Source organism: Petromyzon marinus, chromosome 46, assembly GCF_048934315.1.
Source record: "Petromyzon marinus isolate PM22_M1 ecotype Great Lakes invasive population chromosome 46, UKy_Petmar_22M1.pri1.0, whole genome shotgun sequence".
Classification (NCBI taxonomy): Eukaryota; Metazoa; Chordata; class Hyperoartia; order Petromyzontiformes; family Petromyzontidae; genus Petromyzon; species Petromyzon marinus.
The window spans coordinates 17732884-17757982 of NC_133712.1; the positions used below are offsets into that span (position 1 = coordinate 17732884).

General features: G+C 47.4%; 1 protein-coding gene across 3 annotated transcripts in view; it reads left to right on the forward strand.

Moving 5' to 3' along the window:
* LOC116952389 (uncharacterized) overlaps positions 1 to 25099 on the forward strand; it is an 814348-nt gene that overhangs the window by 361419 nt on the left and 427830 nt on the right. For all 3 annotated transcript variants that reach the window (XM_076074262.1, XM_076074261.1, XM_076074263.1), the window contains one exon: positions 15426 to 15598. In XM_076074262.1, coding sequence (XP_075930377.1) covers positions 15426 to 15598 — 173 coding nt within the window. The remainder of the gene's footprint in view (positions 1 to 15425; positions 15599 to 25099) is intronic.

Below are 25099 nucleotides of genomic sequence, written 5' to 3' on the forward strand. Positions count from 1 at the left end.
ATTGTGTTATTTTATTTTATCAATTTATTATTTTATTCTCATTCTACGTGACTTTACCGAAAGAACCAAAGAAGATGAATCCTTGCAGTCACGAAAGCTTTAAATCGAAATTTGTAATATGTACTTGGCATTGTGGTATCTAATCACGCTACACTATTCTTTCCATTAATTTATTCAAATTGCAAAGACGGGTATTAATTGTTGTTGCTGCTTATTGTCTCCACTGTTATAATGAAGATGTCTTTTGTTTTACATGCCACAATGTTTTATACCCATATGTAGTGTAGGACAACCACGCGGAGTCGAGGAATACGACAAGGGCTGTTACCCTTTTGAACGCACACTCTCACACTCACACCAGTGGAGGTGCACCCTCTCTCCGTCCTTCACACGGACACTGACTCACTATTTTGGATCCTACCCCGGTGATCCGCTTGGCTCTCTCGCTCGTCTGCCCGGGCCAGGGGATCAGCCAACACCGCCCCGCGACAAGCAGAGAGAGACCGCCCACTCCAGCCGCTCCTTAGCCTGGCCCCCGACGACGACCACGCCCCCGTCACGGGGTCCCCCTTAAGAGCCCCTTGGGCGGCTCCTCCCCTCAGCTCGGCCCCGCCCATTTTCCCCGAAAGTGCTTTCCGAAAGCCCCGCCTTGCGTAACACGTGACTTGACGTCATCCTTGGCCCCGCGTGACTCTCCACCAGCTCGCACCTCCTTCTGCTCTGTTTTTTAGTCCTTTCTATTCCTGCGTGGTGTTAAGAAGAGGAACCCCATTCCCGTGGCCAGTGTGAGACCCATGACGACTGTGAGCTCCGGAAGGCTTGCTACTGTTAGTGCTGCTAGTGCTGCTAGTGCTGTTAGTGTTACTACTGCTAGTGCTGATACTACTGCTGCTAGTGCTGCTACTGCTAGTGCTGTTAGTGTTACTACTGCTAGTGCTGATACTACTGCTGCTAGTGCTGTTAGTGTTACTACTGCTACTGCTGCTAGTGCTGCTACTGCTGCTAGTGCTGTTAGTGTTACTACTGCTACTGCTGCTAGTGCTGATACTGCTACTACTGCTGCTAGTGTTGTTAGTGTTACTACTGCTAGTGCTGCTACTGCTACTACTGCTGCTAGTACTGCTAGTGCTGCTACTGCTACTACTGCTGCTGGTGCTGCTACTGCTAGTGCTGTTAGTGTTACTACTGCTAGTGCTGATACTACTGCTGCTACTGCTGCTAGTGCTGCTAGTGCTGTCAGTGGTATTACTGCTAGTGCTGCTACTGCTGCTAGTGCTGTTAGTGTTACTACTGCTGCTAGTGCTGCTAGTGCTGTTAGTGTTACTACTGCTACTGCTGCTAGTGCTGCTAATGCTGCTAGTGCTGCTAGTGCTGTTAGTGTTACTACTGCTAGTGCTGCTACTGCTAGTGCTGTTAGTGTTACTACTCCTAGTGCTGATACTACTGCTGCTGGTGCTGCTACTGCTAGTGCTGTTAGTGTTACTGCTGCTAGTGCTGCTACTACTAGTGCTGCTAGTGCTGTTAGTGTTGCTAGTGCTGCTACTGCTAGTGCTGCTACTGCTGCTAGTGCTGCTACTGCTGCTACTGCTAGTGCTGCTAGTGTTGCTACTGCTAGTGCTGCTGCTACTGCTAATGCTGTTAGTGTTGCTACTGCTAGTGCTGTTAGTGTTGCTACTGCTAGTGCTGCTAGTGTTGCTATTGCTAGAGCTGCTACTGCTGCTAGTGCTGCTAGTGCTGCTACTGCTAGTGCTGCTACTGCTAGTGTTGCTACTGCTGCTAGTGCTGCTACTGCTTCTACTGCTGCTGCTGCTACTGCTAGTGCTTCTACTGCTGCTACTACTGCTAGTGCTTCTACTGCTGCTACTGCTAGTGTTGCTACTGTTAGTGCTCCTACTGCTAGTGCTGCTACTGCTAGTGCTGCTACTACTGCTACTGCTAGTGCTTCTACTGCTGCTACTACTGCTACTGCTAGTGCTTCTACTGCTGCTACTGCTAGTGTTGCTACTATTAGTGCTGCTACTGCTAGTGCTGCTACTGCTGCTAGTGCTGCTACTGCTGTAGTGCTAGTGTTGCTACTGCTAGTGCTGCTACTGCTGTTAATGTTACTACTGCTAGTGCTGCTACTGCTAGTGCTGCTACTGCTGCTAGTGTTGCTACTGCTAGTGCTGCTACTGCTGTTAGTGCTGCTACTGCTGCTACTGCTAGTGCTGCTACTGTTAGTGCTGCTAGTGCTGTTACTACTGCTAGTGCTGTTAGTGCTGCTACTGCTGCTACTGCTAGTGCTGCTACTGCTGCTAGTGCTGTTACTGCTGCTAGTGCTGTTAGTGCTGTTACTGCTGCTAGTGCTGTTGCTGGAGGGGGATCACCGGTGGACGGGGGCCGAGGGGCGGTCACGTGGTCCCGGAGAGCTCTCGGGAACATTCGAGAAGAAGCTCGAGGAGCCTGAAAGGTGGGCGGGGCTGAGGGCGGAGCCAGCCCCAGCCCGGGGGCATATAACGAGAGCTCCGTGAGGAGCTCGGGGATCTTTAAGTGTTGGTTTCGAAGGTCCACGTCGGGGAGAAGAAGCTTCTAGTCACGCGGTCCGGGACCCAGCTTGTGGTCCGGACGGGGATAGCGAACCGCGTCTAGTTCTGCCGTAGCGTGGCGAGATGGGCATTCGAGACCCGTGCGTAGGTTGTGTTATGTTCGTGCTGTTATGTTGAATAAATAGTATTGCTCCCAAGCTAACGTCTGCGACTCAGTTGGACTCACTACACTAGTGCTGGTAGTGCTGGCTGTGGTGGTAGTGCATGCTACTTCGCCGGTGACGGGCAACTCCACCGGACTCGTCGCAATGTCGAGGCCGCTCGAGGCATCTCTTGTGACGCCCGTGCGGTGTCTTTACAGAAGTCGATGTTTTTTCAGTGAATCGTCTTGGCCCGGTTGTCAGGCCTCATTCTCAACAAAAGATATCCTTCAGAGACGGCCGAAGTACCGCGCTGTGTTTTGTCACTTAATGAAGCGGAGCTATTTCGGCGCCTCGTCACCTTTTCACTCCCTGGACCAACGGTGACACCGTAACTCTCACAGGCAAGCTGGGTAGAAAATCAATACGAGTGGAAATAACTCAAAAAGTTTAACGTGGTGGAAAGGGGAAGGATGACGTCCGTGGTGGTCCGTCTGCTTGGAGCCCAAGGTTTTCTGGGGGTTTTTTTTCTCCCGTCAAGAAGCTCAATCTTTTCCTCGGTGGCATGTGTCTGCGTTATAAAGTGTGTTGTCCTTCAGACAGTTAAACCCGCTGTCCCATCTTCTTGCGGAGCGTTGTTAAAAACGCATGACAATTTCCATCGCCTAGGCCTTTGCTTCCAGAAGCTGCGCGTTGCCTGCTTATTTAAAATGTACGTGTATTTATTTGCATCCGCATTGATTTCCTACGGCACGTGTCCGTGCAGCTATGCGCACGTGCGCAGTTTCAAAGTAAGTAATGAAAAGATATCTACAATAAATACTCGGATTACACAGCTGACAATACATATGCACTCATATTTCGAACCCAAAAATTGTCAAAAGAAAAGCGTAAGCGTTAACATTGTTTCCAATTAATATTTCGCAAATGTTTAATTGCGCCTGACCCTCAGCTCTATGTAACTTCTTTCTGCATGGTGTTATTTTCTTGTTGTTACAGCAGTACCCCGATTTACGTCTCCCCCTTTGAACGTTGCTTCACAAAATCGTCGATTCATTGCTAACGCCGCAGCCTCATCAGCGTCGTTGCAACGCCAATCCCACACTCGCGTCGCTCGTAGCAGCAGCGACATCACTCCTCTCTCGCTATCCGTTGCCTCTCAGCCTCCACCACCACCTACTACCACCACCCACTACCACCACCCACTACCACCACCACCACCCACTACCACCACCACCCACTACCACCACGACCCACTACCACCACGACCCACGACCACCACCACCCACTACCACCACAACCACCACCACCCACTACCACCACCCACTACCACCACTATCACCCACTACCACCACCACTACCCACCACCACCCACCACCACCCTGTAAATCGCTTTGATTGACGGCCTTCCGATGTTCGTCGTCGCACCGCTCAGGAAAGCATCCCCCCCCCCACCGGAGTATCGCTGCACTCCCAAAACATTACTCTCTGGTTCTTTCGCTAAAGTCCCGTAGATAGACGTTTCAGTCGCAACACAAGCGTCCAAAACATTCCGAAAGGCAGCAAGTGGAGTGCCTCGCAGCCGCCGGGGAGATCGAACCAGCAACCTCTGTAGTCCAGTGTGTCAACCATCACATTTGTTTACAAATGGCAGAGTTCATGCTCGCTAAATATGTATCATCATTGCTTACGCTTGTTTATCAAGGGAAAGGCTCAGTCTCTTTTTGAGGAGGCTCCTGCCAAGTTTTCTCAGGAGTTGTTCCTGCTGCTGTTGTGTGTAATCCCAACTGAGTAACATGGAGGTACATTTTCAGCATTGGAATCTTTGGCAAATACCACTGACATCGTACGTGTGTTTTTTTTATTCAGCTATTGGGGGGGGGGGGGGGGGGGGAGGACCAGAACAGCTGGAGGATAGCCATGCAAGACCGGGACGAGAACGTCCAAACACGGCACAGCAAAGTGCCCCATCTTCTTGGTTATTTCGGTAAAGTCACGTAGAAGGGAAATAATAAAATTATAAAATCAAATATAATAAAACAAGGTGCCCCAGTTGAGAATCAAACTCAGGCCCTTCTTGCTGCGGGGAAACACGATTACCGGCGTGCCACGCTGCCACCCAAATAGGCGGGCACAGCAGCCCGTTTTAGACACTCCACGTATTGTCAGAAAAAAAATGAGAGGCATGCCAACTGGCGCAGTTTAATTCCAATGCACGGTGATGAATGTTGAGAGCTAATATGTATTGTCATTAATTTTATTCATCATCTGTATACTAATTATTGCCTTGCATGAGGATTTATTGTTTGCTTTCCCTCCCCTCCCCTAATTATATTATTCCTTTGTTGTATCGTGTGAGAGCATGAAGGAATTTCCATTCACAACTTCCAGAGCTATGAGTGCATCATCTTGTATCGGAGAACCGCATTGAAATATGATGTCAGAGAACTACTTTTGAAAAAAAACTTCAACAGGGCTCTCTGTTCACGCTTTGGGCACACATTTTTATTCTACGCAGAGAGTGTTTGTCACGGGTTTTTGAAACCAATAGCACTGCAAATGAATGTATTTTATTTTACGCAGTCATTGATTGACCAGGCTTAGACTATCAGTTCATTGATTGACCAGGCTTAGACTATGAGTTCATTGATTGACCAGGCTTAGACTATCAGATCATTGATTGACCAGGCTTAGACTATCAGTTCATTGAATGACCAGGCTTAGACAGTCAGCTCATTGATTAACCGGGCTTAGACTATCAGATCATTGATTGACCAGGCTTAGACTATCAGATCATTGATTGACCGGGCTTAGATTATCAGTTCATTGATTGATTGGGCTTAGACTATCAGCTCATTGATTGACCAGGCCTAGACTATCAGCTCATTGATTGACCAGGCTTAGACTATCAGATCATTGATTGACCAGGCTTAGACTATCAGATCATTGATTGACCTGGCTTAGACTATCAGCTCATTAATTGACCAGGCTTAGACTATCAGCTCATTGATTGACCGGGCTAACACTATCAGATCATTGTTAGACGAGCTATCAGCCTGCTTCACTTGAGAACCTCATTTAATTTCAATCACGATTCCGTTCTTTCCCGCCTCTGGCCCCCTTACACCGGAACAAGCTGCCCCTACACGTCAAACCATCACTCTCCCTGTTTCGTTATTCCCTTACAACCCTCACTTACCATCCCTCGCTTACCCCCACTCCTTTCCCTCCTCCCCATCACCCCCCCCCCCGCAACCACCGATTTGCGCGGACGGCTACGCATGATGCGAAAGACGTTCAACATACGTACATACATCATGAACACCACCCCCTTTCCCAACGTCCCTACCCATTCGTCACCTTCACTCGTCATTAACCACTCAGTGTCACGTTCATCGACGTTTATTTCACGCATCATCATGCTCACGCACTTACATCCTTCCCATCAACTCCTCTCATATCGCACTTCTTCTGCTGTACAAATAGTTAATACTTTGTTCAGCGTCTTTGTCAAGACGTTCTATAAATTAAAATAGTACACGATTTTGAGTGGGTGCATGAATTCAAACCCAGATTCTCAGCAGTGCTGGCTCAATGCTGTAAGCTCCCAGACCCCACGTGGCCACTTCACTTGAGCCACCCAGCCACGCTGCGTCTGAAGCCACAGTTCCACAGAGCAGTCGCCTGCGTGCGCCTCTCCCGACCCCCTGTGATGGCACGCTTTACAGGAAAGGAGGAGGCAGACTTTAAAGGGACACGGCACCCGTTGGCCGAGTAAGGGGCCGTCCATAAATGACGTCACGCACCTGGGGGGGGGGGGGGGGTCAGACATTTGTGACGATGTGTGACGAAGGGAGGGGGTGGTTGAGAAATGTGACGTCACATCAAAATGCGCAACTTTAAATCAATATAGACAAAACTTTCTACTTAATTAAATAGACTTTTTAATATAGGTTTTCTCCTACAACATCAGAGTGCAGCGGCACATTAAATACGCAATACAATGACAATAGTTTAAAGCGATTTGAAGCATGTTTTATTTCTTATTTTTGGGCTTTGTGACGTCATATTTGAGGGGGGGGGGTCTGACTTTTTGTGACGCCGTGTGACAACGGGGGGGGTCAAAATCGCGTGACGTCATTGATGGACGGCCCCTAACCGATTTAAATCCCCACCTCACGTCCTAGATTCCCTTGGGCCCGGTGCCACCAGCCACCCCCCTTACCCCCTTCATGTTTATAGTTCTAGTCCCCCCACCTTGACCTCCCCATACACACGTCCGTGTTCTATTCCCCCCACCTTGACCTCCCCATACACACGTCCGTGTTCTATTCCCCCCACCTTGACCTCCCCATACACACGTCCGTGTTCTCGCTCGTGGTCCCCACCTGGATGGGGCAAAGAGCCCAAAGCTCCAACGCACCCCCCCCATCCTCACCAAGCCCTAGGGCACCGAATTTGGGCGCGGAGTTTCTGTCCCCCCCCCACTCCCTGTACTGTGATCGGGGCCCTGTACTGTGATCGGGGCCCTGTACTGTGATCGGGGCCCTGTACTGTGATCGGGGCCCTGTACTGTGATCGGTGCCCTGTACTGTGATCGGGGCCCTGTACTGTGATCGGGGCCCTGTACTGTGATCGGTGCCCTGTACTGTGATCGGGGCCCTGTACTGTGATCGGGGCCCTGTACTGGGCCCTGTACTGGGCTCCGTGCCCTGTACTGTGATCGGGGCCCTGTACTGTGATCGGGGCCCTGTACTGGGCTCTGTCCTGGCCCACAGCTCTCCCACGTAGTTGCCCCCCCCCCACTCCGCTCTTTTCCCCACCCCTTACGTGTTCATTTTGAGAAGAAATAAACGTTAATCCAAGCTTGTAACAAACATACAAACAGCAACAATCAGCTCCGTATATAAAGATCCAGCATGACCCGCTGTTGCATCGTACGTCGAAAATGTGAATTAAGAAAATAAAAAGTAAATATGGTTGCATAGACATCCGATATCATGTGGAATTGTGTATTGCTGCGTTAGTTTCACTAACAGGGTAACATTCCGAGCTCAACACACAATAGTTTCGTAGTTTAACCTCAGCAGGCAGCGAAGAAGCTGGCTCACTCTGGCTGATCGGTGCAGGGTGGTTACCGTTCACTTTGTAACAAGGGGGGCAATGCTCGGACAATGGTGACCCACTCAGCATTATTGGTGAAAGAGGCGTTGCTTGTTTTTGTTTTGCAAGGGAAGGGAATGGGATCGCTTCCCTTGCTCGCCTTGGGACCACGGGCAGGAGCGCGAAAACTATTTTTTTTTATATAAGGGAAGAGAGAAGGAGCAATCGTGTGAAGGAATTTTAAACCATCGGACCCTTGAAATCGGGCAAAACGAATGGTATTCAAACAATAACACGATCCGCTTGGAAGGTGTAATGCATTAAGGGACAGGAATACAATAATGAGTTATGCATTCTTAAAACAGCTGCAATCTACAAAAACAACAGGGCCCTTCATAAATAATTCAGCTCAATTAGGCCCAAGTTGAATAGAACGACGGAGAAAAACGATGCCTTCATAAGAAAGTAATGCCCCAGTAATGAGCAACTGTACACTGCGGTTGGAAAACATTTAAACGTAATCGGTCAAACCGCGGTGTTTGATATGAGAGCAGAAAGCAATTTTAGACCACATTCATCTGTAAACTAATTTGAAGGATGCTTATTCTTGCCTCGCAGATGTGTTATGAATATTCAATAAATTGCATTACTTTTATAAGCCACGTTCATTAATTTTTCTCGGTTAGAAGTTTGGCCAAGGTAAGCAAAGCAACTTCTTAAACTAAAATATACAGTAACTATCCAGGTATATAAAATGCAATTAAACAGAGGAAGATATAATAATGCAATGCAGTCCCTAGAAATAATATTGTGCCAGAAAGGGAATCGTTAGCTATAGCTTAATGAAAAGCAACTACTGTTGGTAATGCAGACATTTTAATCCCATGATTGACTTAAAAGCAGCATTTTGGGAGCCAGCAAGAGCTGTTTTATATTAATTTGGAAAATGTGATTTAATGTTTTTTACGAACCTCCACGATAGTCGAGTGAATTAACATTCCATTGTCACGTAACTCTGCAATGGTCATTCTGGTTCCAGTGAGACCATGTCTGTACATTCTCACCCAACTATGAGCCAGGCATCACTATGCTTGTTGCGAGATGTTAACGCCATTGCTTGGTATGAAGGAGGTTGTGAGTTCGATCCCGACCCTGACTGCTGTATATTTGGAGTTTGCGTGCTCTCCCCACGTGGTCGTGTCGATTTTTTTTTTCCCTCCACATTTAGAATCAACACCAAGCGTTTAGAGGATTTGTTTGGCTCCTATCAAATTTCCACGCGATAAGCCTCTTCGTTTCAGCTGTCGTTTGTGGCCATGTCGCTTCTGGAAAATAGCAGTGCATTGCGCCTTACCTGGTAAAATATGAAAAAAAATAGTTTAGTTTTAGAACCATATCGTAAACCACTGTGGTGTGCGCTCACTCAATAGAGGACGAATAGCAAGGCCACACGAACTCTCTTCTGAAGCCCTCTCATGGGTAGCAAGACCTCAACATTGGCATTTTTGCTTCCGAATGTATAGCCGTCATCAAAAGCAAGAATAGAACAACCGTGCTGTTTTTTTTGCGGATGTGCGGTCTAAGTCTGTGAGATGTGCTTGTCGAGTCGTAATCCGTTTTGTTCGGCCGTTATGTCTGACGTTTTGCTCTGCCTGCTGAGAGCTGGCTTCAGCTTATTCGTTCTTTGAAGCGGCAACCCGGACTGGGGAAACTCTCTTCCGTGAGTGTCGAGGAGCCTTACCGTGGCTGGAGAAGACAGTACAGCAGGTGGACGAATCTCCATCTGTTTCTGTACGGAGATAGAGCGTTGCCCCCTCGCACGTGTGGGTTTTTATCGGGGCTCTGGTTTCCTACCGCTTGTATGAACCCTCGTTGACTGAAAACATCTTAAAAACCCATTGCCGGACCCTCCTGAAAACAAGTTACAGGATGACAGTGTGGGTGTTGCGAAGAAAAATGGATGCCGAGCAGCACCCCAACACACACGAGAGCTTACGGGGCTGTTCATTCTTACTGATTTTATTTTCTTTATCAAGAGCAGAAGTACACACGTGGTTTGAACACACAGCACACACACGCAGCTCGATTTCAATGTAATAATTTAAACTTGCAATGCTCCGCACAGTATTTGCTCCCTTTCAAAGAGAGAGAGAGAGAGAACGACTCAGGAGCCGCGAGGAGGAACCACAGACGAGCGGGGGAAGGCAGGCGCACGCTGAGCAGGCGCCAACAATTGCCTAAGCTCTGTGGTCCTCTCCATATTAAGGTGTTATCGGCCAAGTAAAACGTGTTTAAAGTGCGTGCAAACTGGGGCACCCAGAGAAAACAGACGCGTGCGAGGGGGGAGCACTGGATCCCCGTACAGACGGAACCGATGAAGTTCACTTCTTTTTTTGCTGGACCGCCATCTCCTCGACGCCCACGGAGAGGGAGTTTCTCAACATGTGCGGCGATCCACCAGAGTGCTGGGTCACAGGCGTGCATAGCCACCACTGGTCGGCTAATGTGTGGCCCATGATGGCAGCTTCAAGTACGTATGTTGAATTGTTTTCACACCGTGCGCAGCCAACCGTGCTCGTCAGAGTATTTATATCAAGTATAGCGTTGAGCGATCACATTTATCAGTGTTAGGTTGTTTTTCCTCAGGACAGCAAATGCGAAAGTAACTGACATTGGGCTGCTTACCATATTGAGCAGCAGCGCATCACATTACACTCCGCTAATACCTATCCATCAGTACTGGAATACAAATCCACTATGTATGAATTGAAATGTAATCCTTTACTGCTCCCCTTTGTCAATCCGCTGTTGGATGAAGGTGGATTGGGTCAGGAGTTTGCTCATGACCAGTTTAGATATTAACACCGTGGCCATGTGTCTGGGTTGAACCACAGTGTGCTAATCACTTGCCCTACCGCTGTATTCATTGACTGTTACTCATAAGCAAGGTCACATGGCATTGAGACAATGTGCCTGTAAATGGAAAGGGAGACCAGGAAAAATAATTTGTTTTAATACACGGGGATGGATACTTTATTAAAAGCTTATCAACTACATTGAATTTAAAGATGTTCAAATTGATTGCGTATGATAACGTAAATAAATGGTTACATTTAATTATGTAAATATAAATGGACAAGTATTATAAGAAAAGGGGAAAACCTATTCTTATATTTTGACACTGGCAAAGAAGGTCCCATGCTGTACAAGTATTATTACACAAACACAGATGCTAGAAATGCAAAAAAAAATATGCTTATTCAGCTACCGTACCATACGAATAGTAATAACGATTAAACGCGCTTTTCATCAGTTCACTCCAAAGGCCGTTAGCGTAATAAGCAATGCAGCATTTATGTGGGAATAGTGACATTATTGAGGCGTACACCATCGCAACCCGTCGCGCCCACTCAACAGTGCACACGCTCACAATATTCAATTCAACACTGAGGCTTCTAATTTATTGAATAAATGTGTACTCAATATGTTTGACTCAGTAGAATTAGGGATAAATACGGTTTTTGTTCATTTTGAACGTTTGGCGCGAGGGCTATGATGCCAGCGATAGTTGACACGTGCTCAATGGACATCTGCTGTCCCAGTTGGCTGCGTGCTTAATGCTGTTTCGGCAGTAAGTCGACTTTGTGGCGTACGCCGGCTCTGCGCTGGGTGCTGCAGTGACCCCTACGGTATAAGATGTTAACTCCCTCTCCTGGTGTACAAGAGGTTGTGGGTTCGATCCAAACCCTGACGCCTGTTTATTTGGAGTGTGCATGTCTCTCTCCTCGTAGTCACATTCATTTTTGCCCGAGTCCTTCGGTTTTTCCCTCCACATTTAGGAAGAACACACGTGTGGAAAAATCGGCTGCTGTAAATTCCCACGAGAAAGGCCACTTCGTTGAGCTATCGTGTGTGGCCAGGTCGCTTCTGAAAAAGTGGTCATATAGCTCAGTGGGCATTACCTGTTAAGATAATTAGATTTAGACATCTATGAGGGGGCTAATTTTACCTCATACACGGCCAGTTCATACAATGGAACCATTCCGTTGCTTACGAGTTTAGCCTGTTCAAGGGTGGCCAATTGGTGCTCTTTATTTACACAAAGAGATAACCCATTGTCACTTTGACACAGGAGATCTGGGTAGACAGATTTAGAATCAGAATCTTACATTTATATTGGAAGAATCTCATGAGCTATGAAGCTCTTTTTCAAAGATGTCCACTCTGGGCTGGGTCAGCGAGTAACATTAACACAAAACTACAACAATGGATTCGAGAATCGAGAGTAAGATCGAGAACGGTTCAGCAAGTCACTTAAAATAAGTCAATTGAATATTCCATGGACAAATTGCATAAGTACACACATTCCTGTAAATTTGTCAAGAGCAAATGCGAGCTTGGGCAAGGCAGCAAAACAAGAACATTAATGAAGTTTAAAACATGAAATTAAAATTCTTAATTCCAAACTTTCGCAGCTCTTAAAAAAATCCTTTTTCACACCATCAATAGGTAAACTCCCCCTCCCCCCCTCGCCAACCGGCATGTTCACCCGCATGTACACCACCTCTACACCGTTCATCATGCTAAGTCGGCCAATCAAATGCGAATTTGTATGCTAATTCCTTTGTCAAGGCACCTTGTTTCCTCGCACACAGCTTAAAGGTCGCGGTCTGAGCGTGGCTGTGTTTCACTCCAGCGCTGTCCTCGAGACAGCCTGGTCCCTTCACCTGATGAAGGCCGCTTGTGTTGTGGCCGAAACGTCGTGATTTTTGTTGTTTAATTTTTTACCTACGTGACTTTACCGAATAGATCCAAAGAGTATAGAATTCTTAATGTTTGGGAATCGGGCATGATACCAGCCAGTGCAAATGACAAACATCACATCCTGCGCTTCATGCAGGCAAATGAAATAATTTTCATTAGCATTTATTTATTATTATTTTGAATTCGGGCCTGCGATTTTGCGACAAACCATTATTCCAGATTTTCATTTTCAAAGTAGATGTTTCCACAATTGTCTAATTATATCCATTGTTTCCTAAATCCATAAATAACGCCCCAGTCCAACACAATCCCTATTTTTCTTTCAATTAGTTCACATGGTTCATGTGGAACTGTAAATAGACTGCAGCATGGAGCACTCTTTGATTTCCAATGCTGGATTTATATGCGGAAATGCTAATTGTGTGTACACAAATCGGCCGCATTCCTCTAGCGATGTCTGGGATGAATGTTCGTGCCCGGTTCGTGGTTTGCAAGAGCAAGCCATTGCACGTCCATAACTAAAACATGCACTCATCCGCGAGAAGAAAATCCATTGCTGTTTGAGAGGACGCATTGAGCCGTGGCGGTAGAGGGGTGCGTATACGGACCTAATTTTTGCTGCAGAATATTCATCTGATGCGTGGAGTGAAAGTGGACATTCGCTACGGAGATCGACATTTCCCGCGGCTTGTGAAGTGACGTTCCTGGCGTGAGGAGAGAATTCTCTGCCAACTGCTCACTTTCGATGCTTTTCTACTTGTGTGCGTGCCTTCGTGTGCATTCTACGTGTGGTGGCAATATTAGTGTCTCCGGAGATCGGGGGGGGGGGGGGGTGAGAGTGTCAGCTGCCTCATTCGTAGATCCTCATATTAGTCTCTCAGCCGTGCGCTGATGGCTCAGCACGTAGGCTGCCCGTAATCCAGCACTGGAGGCAGCAGCGAGGGTGGATGGACCACACGCAAAAGTTGCGTCGTGGAGGTGCTGTAACCCTGGCCTGCCAGGTGAATGCAGGACATCAAAATGTGACTGTTCTGTCTGTATCGGAAAGAGTGACACTCCCCCTTGCACGTGTGCATTTTCTCCGGGTGCTCCAATTCCCTCCCACATGCAAGTACGCATTCTAATTGGCCTATAATACACTCACATAGAGGACAACAGAGCTTGGACGATTTTTTGGCGCCGGCTCAGCTCGTGGCAGCTGCCTTCCTGCTTGCTTATGGTTCCTCTCACCTCTGAGTCGTCCTCTCTCTCTCTCTCTTTCTTCGAGAGTGAGCAAATATTGTACGACAGCGCATTCCAGGTTACATTTATTACTATATTGCATTGTACGCGCGGTGGCAATATTGGTTTATCCAGAGGTAAGCAGAGTGAGTGGTAGCTGTCACGCTCATGATGCTTAGTGTGGCTTGGAAGCGTATTATTAAATAATACATATTACAATTCCTTATAGGGGAAACACATATTAATTAACGGATTACTAATGTAGCATATAATCACTATAACACATTACAACTAATTACCTTATCCACAACTCATTACTAATCATAACCATTGACTGATTACCAATAGATTATATCATTACAATACCCCTCCCTCCGCCTTAAATCACTGCACCTGAAATTAGTTAAATGATGACGTCACCCTGCTGCTGCTCTATTTAAGACCGGGAGCAAGTGAGGGCTTTACCATTCTGGCAAATTGCCCGATGATGCTGGATGTAATTACCAGCGGCACGTCGTATTCAAACTGTAAATGTTGTGGATTCACTCTTCAACACACCGGTGGGCTAAAGTAGTGAACTAATTGTCTTTTGTCAACGTGACATTTTTTTTTGCTGATTGGCCGTGTCGGGTGGTGGAGGGTTACGACACATTTATAAATAACGCGATCTAACCCAAAAAACTTTATTATGAATAATATTGGTCGCGAAAGCCTACGTGTTAAACTAACACACCATGCGCTGACTCACTCACATCATGTACTGACTCACTCACACATCATGCACTGACTCGCTCATCATACACTGACTCACTCACACCATGCACTGACTCACTCACACATCATACACTGACTCACTCATCATATGCTGACTCGCACATCATACACTCACTCACGCTGCTGCTGACTCACTCACACATCATACTCACACTACCACTGACTCACTCACTACCACTGACTCACACATCATACACTCGGAGTCTCGTGCTGCCAGCTATGGCTGCAGTTTTTTGTCGTACGTGTTATGTATATCGTTTATTGTTACATTTAAAATCACAGTTCCTATGATTACTGTTGTTACATTGTTTTTATAGCTTTATTTTGGTGATTCGAAAAGATATGGTTAATCTAAATTGTCTTATGGTTGTTGTTGTTGGCTTGCACCACATTGATTTTTGCACACAGCGTTTTAATGAATTTTTTTGTGTGGAATATTTGCTGGTTTATTCCAGGACGTTTCTGTTACGCGTTGTCGCTTTAAGATGTTCTGTGTTCAAATTTGTTTGTTGCCGTTGCACCCGACTTAAGAGCCGCATGGCTCACAGAGCTAAACCTAATAAATAATAAATGAAACTTGAAGTTAACATCTCGCACGTCTGCAAGCCGTTGCTGATGCGTTGCGGGTGTGCGTGTCTATGTTGAACTTTTGTTTTAGAACCCTGCAAATTGGAGGTGCAGGGGGAAGGGCAACAAACTAAGCACACAAATCTGTTCTAAAGAAACGAGTTTTCAATGTGTATGATAAAGTGCACAGTTCCCAGTGGCTTTCTAACATCGGAGGGAAGAGCGTTCCAGATGGCCGCAGAAGCGCATCTGAAAGCGCGCTCTGCAGTGACCGTCTTTATTCGATGGCTCGCTAAAACGTCTGTGCGTGCGTGTCTCCCCACGCGTGAAGGTGGCCCCCCGTACCTGGTGGTGCGCACTCCCCCGGACCGCGAGCGGCGCGACCGCTACTCCCTGTGGCTGCACGCGCGCGACGGAGGGACGCCTCCCCACGAGGCGGCCACGCGCGTGCACGTGCGCGTCACCGACGAGAACGACAACGCCCCCCGCTTCACGCAGAGCCAGGTGAGAGGCTCTCGCGCGCGCGCGCGCGCACACAAAGGCAAAGATCCCCCGTGTAGCCTTAACAGACTGTTGGGGCAAGTGCTGTTAGCGAGTAGCACCTGTGAAGGCCGCCACGGCACACGTGCTTGTCGGTGGCCAGCACCACGCCCGGCCGCCTTTGTCTCCCTAGTTGCGATGTTTAATACACACCGCACCAGTTACTGATTTGAGGCTGAGTCGACCTAGGGGAGGCCCAGGCCCGGTTGAGATTATCGTCACCGGTGTTGGCCGTGATCTTGGGTCGCCCGGTTCGTAGCGCAGCGCGCTTACTGCTACACTACAACACACACACGCACACGGACGCACACCAATATCAATCTCCGCTATTCGCCACTAAGTGACGGTGACGTCACCACGACGCCTGTGGCAGGCCAGGTGCACGTTGACGCCACGTGAAGTGTCGAAGGCTCGCTGGCAGGAGGAGGTCTCGGGACAGACCCGGGTGCCTTGGGTTGGCTAACTGAGATGACTGGCAGATGCACACCACCTGTGCCCCCTCTACCAAGCCAACGTGCTGTATTTTAGCCACCCGGAGCTCCGCTCATTGTTGTGAGCATCGCTCCTCTACGCTCAGTTGTTGCTAGAGGGCGACTGCCTCCAACTGCCCAGTAGCGTCCTTCACGAGCCTCCTCCACGGAGACCAATCTTTACACCGCTGGTACCAGTCTTTGGCATGTCAAATCAGCTCCACATCAGTCCATCTCTTTTCTAGCTCGTGCCACGTCCGTTTAGTCATATCTGGCTTCCATCTGGCTTCTATCTGGCTGATCAGAAGTTGCTTGGGAATTATGCGGTGGCTGGGCATACGGGCTACATGACCCAGCCAACGTAGCCTCGCTTTCCGGAGGATCTTACTGATGGGACTGTGTCCAGATCTTTAAAGGACCTGTGTACTCCTCACACAATCCTGTCTGGTTTAACCCAGGATGGATAGTAGGCAGGCTAGCTTGAATGTTTCAAACCGGTGCAGATATTCCTTTGGATGGCTGCATCCTTTGCAAGCATAGAGAAGGGAGGGCGTAACTATGGCCGAGAAGACCCGGAGATGTGTGTGGGGTGACAGGGCAGGTAGCTTCTACACAGCGATATTCGGCCGATGAAAAGATAATGCCGCTCCAGTGATTCGGAGTGAAACCTCAGCTGCCAAACTAGAGCTCGTCATTAGCACACTGGCCAAGTTTGGAAACTTCTCCACTATCTCCACAACTGCCACAACATCACTCATGGGGAGTTTAAGGGAGGGAGCGATTGGTGACATAAAATACCCAGGCAGCTGTCATACGCGCACACGCACATACGCGTACACACGCACGTGCGACTGCTGCCATTCGCCACTAAGTGACATTTCTTTCTGCCAGGATAGTCGCACGTTCAGCGGTGAAATATCAATGACAGGAAGGCATGGGGCAGACACAGATGTTACAGGTTAACAGACCAGGGTAACGCTTCAACGGCTGCTGGGGTGAGAGCGACCCAACGCCCTGGCTTATTGAGTGTTCAGTCTCTCTCACACTCACGGTCAGGCCGTCCCTACCGAGCGTCATGCCATTGCACCCGAGTGATGGAAACGTCGCGAGTAGTCGCAAGTGCACACGCACACGTGGACGGCAACACACGCGGATGGAAAGAGCCTTATTTCTTTTTGCCATTCGGTGGTGGCGGTGGTGGTTGAGTGTCGGCGAGGTGCACGTTGAGGCCGTGGGGAGTGGTGCGGATTACGCAACTATAAACAAAACTATAAACTACTTTTTTATTTTACCAGGTAAGAGCCACGTAGCTCTTTTTCAGAGGCGATCTGACGACAAATGATAGCTCAACGAAGCCGCTGATCACGTGGAAAATACAGAGCAGGACGAAGGACCCAGGGAAAAATCCAAGTGACCACAGGGAGAACGTGCAAACTCCAAATATACAGCAGGCGTCAGGGTCGGGATCAAACCCACAACCCCCTGTATACCGGGTGAGATAGTTAACATCTCGCCACCGCGGCAGATTACCTGACAAGAAGCTACTGATAGGACCCAGGTGTTGTGGCTGCTGGGTTAATAGATGGGGTGTCTTGCAGATGCGCAAATGGAGCTTCCCGTTGTGTTAATGTGCCGTCGTCACCTCCCGTCGCTCCATTAATTGTTATGAGCGCAGCTCTCTGGCCTGATTTTTTTTGTTCTGGAGAGCAGCCACTGCCAGGTGTCTAGTGCCATTACTAATCCACCTTCTCCTCCACCACGGCGAAACGTGACACTGCCTGCATCAGCTGGCAAAATCCACTGCGGTCAGGCTAGGTGCTCCTCAGTCAATTTACTCTCGAGCCTATGCTTTACCGTCTACGGATGCCCTCTATCGAAGGCTGCCCGGACACGTGGTATCTGAGCATGCAGGCTACATGACTCAACCAATGCAGCCTCATCAGCTGGAGGAGCCCTCTGCTTGGACTCTGTCCAGAATGTTTAGGTATCTGTGAACTCTGCATACAGTCCCGCATGGACAATCACAGATCGAAGCATTGGTAGGACATACACGTTATTTCAAAGCATCGCAGACTCGTATGCATCCACGATTGTTGATTTTCAAAATGCATTGTAAACGCTAAAAGCACACGTTGACGCTTACATGCCTCCATACGTTCATATCCAAAGCCAGGATTCGCCGCACCTATGAAAGCCGGCACGGCACACGAGGGGGTGGGTGGCCAGCACCACGCCCCGTTGCCTTTGTCTTCTGAGTTCTGCTGTTTACACATCGCACCAGGTACTCGTTTATGGCCGAGTCGACCTAGATGAGGTACAGGACCGGTTCACATATTCGCCACTGTTTTTGGTTGTAAGCGGGATTTGAAACCAGGCCACCAGTTTCCTCTGGCAGTGCATTAACCACAACACTACCGCTCCCAAAATGTGCTCATATATACTGTATACACACACACACAATCATGTATTCCTGTCTAAAATGCATTTTTGCATGCAGACTTACAAGAGGCACTAGAAGATACATCTCCCTGGGCATGTTTCAGTGGATACGGAACCAAAGTGTTGTACCCTCACTGCTTCTCAACATCATTTCTCATTTCATCATCCCTCTTCCATTTGAATTCAACAAGGCTGCTCCAGTAACAAAACGACTCTCCCGTTTGGTCACGAAAATTAGAAACGTTAACCTCCTTATTCTTTGTGTCTTTCGTCACGTAGATAGGTACAGTTTAAGAAAATAATAAATATAAAATAAACAAAAAACTACGACGTTTCGATCACAACACAAGCGATCGTCATCAGGAGGAAAGAGGGGTGAAGCTGCTGAATGCAGACTGTGTTATTGGGTGTCGTCCTAGGGTCATCAACGAAGTGGGCGGGGCTAGTTATGTTAATGTGAGAGGTCAGCATGTTAATGTGTGATCGGAGAGCGGCGAGATATTAGCTTGTTCGTGTGAGAGATTAGCGTGTTCATGTGAGAGATTTGCGTGTTCATGGGAGATCGCAGAGCCACCGTGACGCAGAGGTCGGCGTCCGGAGGTGGCCACGTTGGCGCGAGAAATGCAACCTGCTTGATGTGAAATCGGAGAGCCGAAGCCACGGGGAAAAATAAAAATAAATGTACATCGGAAAGATGGCAGGATGGGAACATCACAACCAGTTATGACTTAAACTGGTTGATGACGTCTTTGCGATGATTGATGAGTTTGTACCCATCCTCTCAACCAGTTTAAGTCATAACTGGCTGTGATCTTCCCTTCCTGCCTGTGATATTCCCTTCCTGCCACCTTCGGATGTAATTTTTTTGTTTTTCCCCGTGGCTTCGGCTCTCCGATTTCACACGGCACGCGGGGTGGCTACCCAGCACCCTCGTGGCAATATTTTACTCGCCGCATCACCAGCTACTCATTTTGGGCCGTGAGCAGGAATCAAATTCAGGTCGCCAGGTTCGTAGCGCGACGCACTAACTGCTGCACCACCGCTCTCCACTTGAATATACGCCCGTGCAAACACACACACGTGTCCAAGCTTACTCAGATGCACATTCTTCCATGGCCACTCACCCGCACACATATACGTGGTCACGCGTGCTAATTAACACACGTACAATAGGGTAAACCTCGCAAGCACCCACACCGATGGTTATAGGCACTCTCAAGCATTCACACACAAATGAGGCGACGTATCGTAGCTATACGCACAAACACGCATTCGTCTTCCGCGGCAAGAATCACAACTCGGCGCGCACTTTCAGGACGACACGCACAGACGCACCGAACGTCTACACACGTGCGCTGAAGGCGGGGTGAACATACTACGTTGAAGAATACGCAGGCAGGCACGTCGACAGGCAGGAGAGGTATGTACATATTTCCTGATTTCAGGAAATAATTAATATTTCTATCCGTATGGAAGAAGCCTTAATGACCTGGATGGGGCGGTGGGCAGGGGGCATTGCTCGATCGGAGCCACTCGGGGCACAGTTGACTCGCCTGCAGACAGCAGCGTGGTTGAGCTGCCGGGACGCCAGGGTACCCTTTGTGATTCCGAGTTGAAGTCCCAGCCGGAATTTCTCTCCGTTCCCATCATCTCTCCCAGCACAAGGAGCAGCACCGCGCAGTGAGACAGCACGACTCCACGGGGTAGCCAGCAGTGAGTGACCTATCCGGACTAATTCACGTCATAGGAATGTGGAATTTCCATCACCTACTCGGAACCAATTACGGAGAGAAAGCAATCATTATACAATGAGTTGAGCTTCACTTTTCAACATTATACTTTTGAGTCGTATTTAATTGCGTACTGGCATTTGTCTGTGTTGTACAGTGACCTTTAAATTATACCACCTGGATAAAACAAAACACGAGTAAAACATTTCATTTCATTTATTAGGTAGAGCCCTGTGAGCCATGCGGCTCTTGACTCGGGTGCAACCGCAACAAAACAAAAACATGAACAAGAAACATCTTAAAGTGACTACACGCAACAGAAAAATCCTGCAAAATACAGCAAAGTCTTCCAGAAAAAAAACACCGCATTTCAACGCTGTGTGCAAAAAATCCCAGTGGGATGCAAGTCTTACAATAACAACCATAAGACAATGTAAATTAAAGTTATCAGGCTAACTCTGTACTACAAAAAACAAATATGGCTAAACCAAAACGTTCTCAAAATCACCAAAATACAGCTATAAAAACAATGTAACAGTGATTGTATATGTAAATAATTTATCATAAGTTCATATATAGTCGACTCGGCTCCAAATCATCCCTCTGGGTTAATAAAATAATTCCAACAGAGGTACTGGTCCCTGTCACATGCATGTGGAATTTCTACCACTAACTGTAGAGTCACAGCAGAGATGATCATTGTTCAACTTCGACCTTTTTAATGTAGTATTTAAAGACCCGTGATGTTTACAAACGGTATCTGCAGTCACGTGGTTTTTAACCTTGGCTAAAGTAGATGACTCATTTTTCAATCAATTTCTTTGCAGCTCTTAATCCATTTTGCACATAATTGGATAGGTTTTGGGTAATTTTAGTTTATATTCCATTGCATTATTGCTTCGTTAGTGGCGATACACAATAAATAAAAGGTCAAGTGAAATTTAAATCGGCTTTCTAATGCGACTGAGAGGGAAATAAGTTATATTGTGGCCTGACTGCTCATTTCAGGGTAATTTCCTAGGTTACTTGTTTTTAATCCAGATGTTTACGTATGCATTTGCTTACTGAGTTTTTTTCAGTGATGTCGATGGGCAATTTAATCGTTTAGTAGAGATTAATATCTCAGTTATTTCCATTACTATATACAGTTTCATCGTCACCAACCATAATACAAATGATAATAACGTAAACATTCCATTATCCTGCATAAAAGATGTTACAAAACAAAATAGATAACTGTGAATGCCTTGCCAAAGAAATATTATGACTTCTCATGCTTGTTGACGTGTCAGGAGGCGTGCTCTTCGTAAGCACGTATTTTTAGATTAGTTACCCCGATACTCATCGCTACTTAAAACTAAACTATAAACTTAACTTCTGCACCACCAAGAATGGAAAAACCAACACACTACCACTCCTGCATGTTTTTGACAAAGATCCCCCACAACGCCTGGCCGCTTTTGTTTCCCTAGTGGTGATGTTTACACCCCCCCACCAGGTACTCATTTGAGGCTAAGTCGACCTAGGGGAAGCCCAGGACCGGTTCAGATAACGGTCACCGGTGTTGGCCGTGAGCGGAAATCGAACTCGGGTCGCCGGGTTCGTAGCGCAGCATCGCGCTAACTGCTTCACTACCGTTCCCCAAAGACAAATACAAAGATCCCCCTTATAGTCTTAACAGACTGTTGGGGCAAGTGTTGTTGGCGAGCACCTTTGAAGGCCGACACGACACACGAGAGGGTGGGTGGCCAACACCACGCCCGGCCACATTTGTCTCCCGAGTGGCGGTTTTTTACATCGCACCGGGTACACATTTGAGGCTGAGTCGACTTAGGAGAGGTCCAGCACCGGTTCAGATGATGGTCACCGATGTTGGCCGTGAGCGGAAATCGAACTCGGGTCACAGGGTTCGTAGCACAGCACGCAAATCGCTTCACTACCGCTCCCCACGCACATTGTAACAGACACGTACGCTCACATCTACGACAGACTCCTTTCTTTGTACCAGAAAGAACATAGATATATATATTTTTTGGCTGATTGCCTTGTTGGTAAACCAAAGAAAGTGTGCACGGAACTCTTTCTGCAAGGTCAGAACGGAAAGAGAACGCGGAGTAATTTCTCCACCTCGCACCCACAGACCAGTTGCCTTCCTCCGTGGGCTCCAGATGTGTGTGTGTGTGACCAATTTAGTGTCCGGAATTGTCTCAGTTCGCAAATGCGTTGACAAAACAACCTGCCCATTTCGACTTTGCCTGAACGATGCCATATAAAACTCAAACACCATTTGTTTATTGATACTCATTTGCATGCAAGACACATTTATTTATGTGTCCGTTCAAACTAACCCATTGAATGTAATTTTTCAGCAAACATAGGTCACGTGCTAGCTGTACTTGTTATGCACTATGAAGAAGGGCTATTGCCCGAAACGTCGCCTATTATGTATGCTTAATGTTAAGGCTACAGTGCTGTGATTGACGAATCTGTTGAGTGTTTTTGTTGTTGTTTGTGCCTGCGCACCACTGCCAACGCAGCAGCAGCAGCATTAAATAATGCACTAAGTAATGTACAATAGATTAAATGTAACTTTTTTGCTCTGGAGGAAATTGTAAAGTGTGGATACCTATTCTAGATTTAAAGCTTTCGTGGCTGCAAGGATCCATACTCTTTGGTTCTATTCGGTAAAGTCACGTAGGTAAAAAATAAAACAACAAAAATCACGACGTTTTGGCCACAACACAAGCGGCCTTCATCAGGTGAAGGGACCAGACTGTCTCGAGGACAGCGCTGGAGTGAACACAGCCAAGCTCAGACCGCGACCTTTAATCTGTGTGAGAGGAAACAAGGTGCCTTGACAAAGGAATTAGCATACAAATTAGCATTTGATTGGCCGACTTAGCATGATGAACGGTGTAGAGGTGGTGTACATGCGGGTGAACATGCCGGTTGGCGAGGGGGGGAGGGGGAGTTTACCTATTGATGGTGTGAAAAGGGATTTTTTAAGAGCTGCGAAAGTTTGGGGTACCACTACTTGAAAAATACACTGTACCATTGAAAATTAGTTTAATGTTTGGTTCGATTTAGAACATCTTTCCAATGGTTGCTTAATTTGAAACCATCTTCTCGGTTGAAATTGTGTCTGTGTTTGTAGATCTGAATTGCCTCGTGAACAAATCTCTGATATAAACTCGTGGGTTTGCAAAGAACCTTGGTATCGGAGAAAATTATATCGTGATCACCCACAGCGTTGTAACAGTGATCAGCTACGGCAGAATAATTCGTTCTGCCGTATTTCAAATCTGATTTGTGCTCGACCGAATTCAGCCACAGTGGCATTCACTGCGGATGTGTCACGCAGTGCCGTGGGCCAGGCTACTTGGCGCCCTCACCAGCACAGCACAGCAGGGGCGGTCGGACAGCAACCCCATTGGGTGAATTTTACTCTCGAACACGCCGGTGTGCTGTACTCGTAACGAATTGTCACGTTCAGCTTACGTGACAAACCTTACTAATTGGCTGTGTCGGGTGGTGGCGGGTTTAACGACACATTCATATTTACGCGATCGAACCCAACAAAATAAACCTATATTATGTCGTCAACGATGTTTTGGGACTTGCTCCCAGTAAATGTAATCATCCTGTCCCATTCCTCTCCTGTGAGGCCTCCGATACACACAGCATTCACACGGACCCGTGCAAACACATCGTGTTGATCCTTATGCGATTAACGGCACAGTTTACTGAATATGTACATTACCTAAATATACAAAGATAAAGGGACCCCCCCTACCCCCCCACATATAGCCGACAGAGCCTGTTGAGGCAAGTGCTGATAGCAAGCGAGGGTTGCGAACCCTCCAGGACTGGCCAGGAGTCTCTACCACAATTGGCACGACCTCCCGCTGACTATTGAAAGCAATTCGGTGAGATTTTAATCGTAGGATATTTTAAGAAAATAAATTAATAATACTTAAACATCTCTCGTAATAGCTTCAGTCAGTGTTGGCAACCCTATAGGGAACACTTATAGCGAACACCGATTAAAGCCAGACGTGGCACGCGAAGGGATGATGGTGTGGCAGGTACCACGCTCACCCGCGTTTGATTCCCCAGTGATGTTGTTTGCAAACTACACCCGGTGCTAATCTAAGACTGAGTTGACCAAGGCCTGTATGTTGAATTTCCTTTGCGCAGTACGTAGCCAACCGTGCTAATCGGAGGTGCGTGGAAAGGACAACAAACTCAACAGAAAAAGCAGTTCTAGAAGAAAGGAATTTTGAATCTGGGTCATTTCAAAGTGCATAGCTCCAGTGGCCTCCTAATATCGGAAGGCAGAGCATTCCAGATGGCCGCAGAAGCGCATCTGAAAGTGCCGCGCGGTGCGGTGACTGTCTTTGTTCGATCGCCAGCCAAAAGGCGCTGCTGCTGCTGCTGCGAGGATGAGCGGAGTTCACGCGATGTTGGCTGATGCTCTTTGACGAGATCAGCAAGATATTGCGGTTCATTTATGGCAAGTACTTTGTGTGTGTGTAATGAGTGTGAACTTATAATGTATTCGTTGGGCAACCGGAATCCAATGCAGTTAAGCGAGCACCGGACAGACACATTCTGGGAGGTCCAGGACCAGTTGAAATAAACTTCAATGATGCTAGCCATGGCTTAGAATTGAACTCCAAACGCTGCTGTCATAGCGCTGTGCGGTAATCACGAACGATATGCACACGTGAGCACTCGTACTTAAATTGTGCGTCGATTCATGGATTACGGTACATTCTTAATCTCACGATACGCATGCAACTTTGTGTTGAATCGATCGTTTAGCA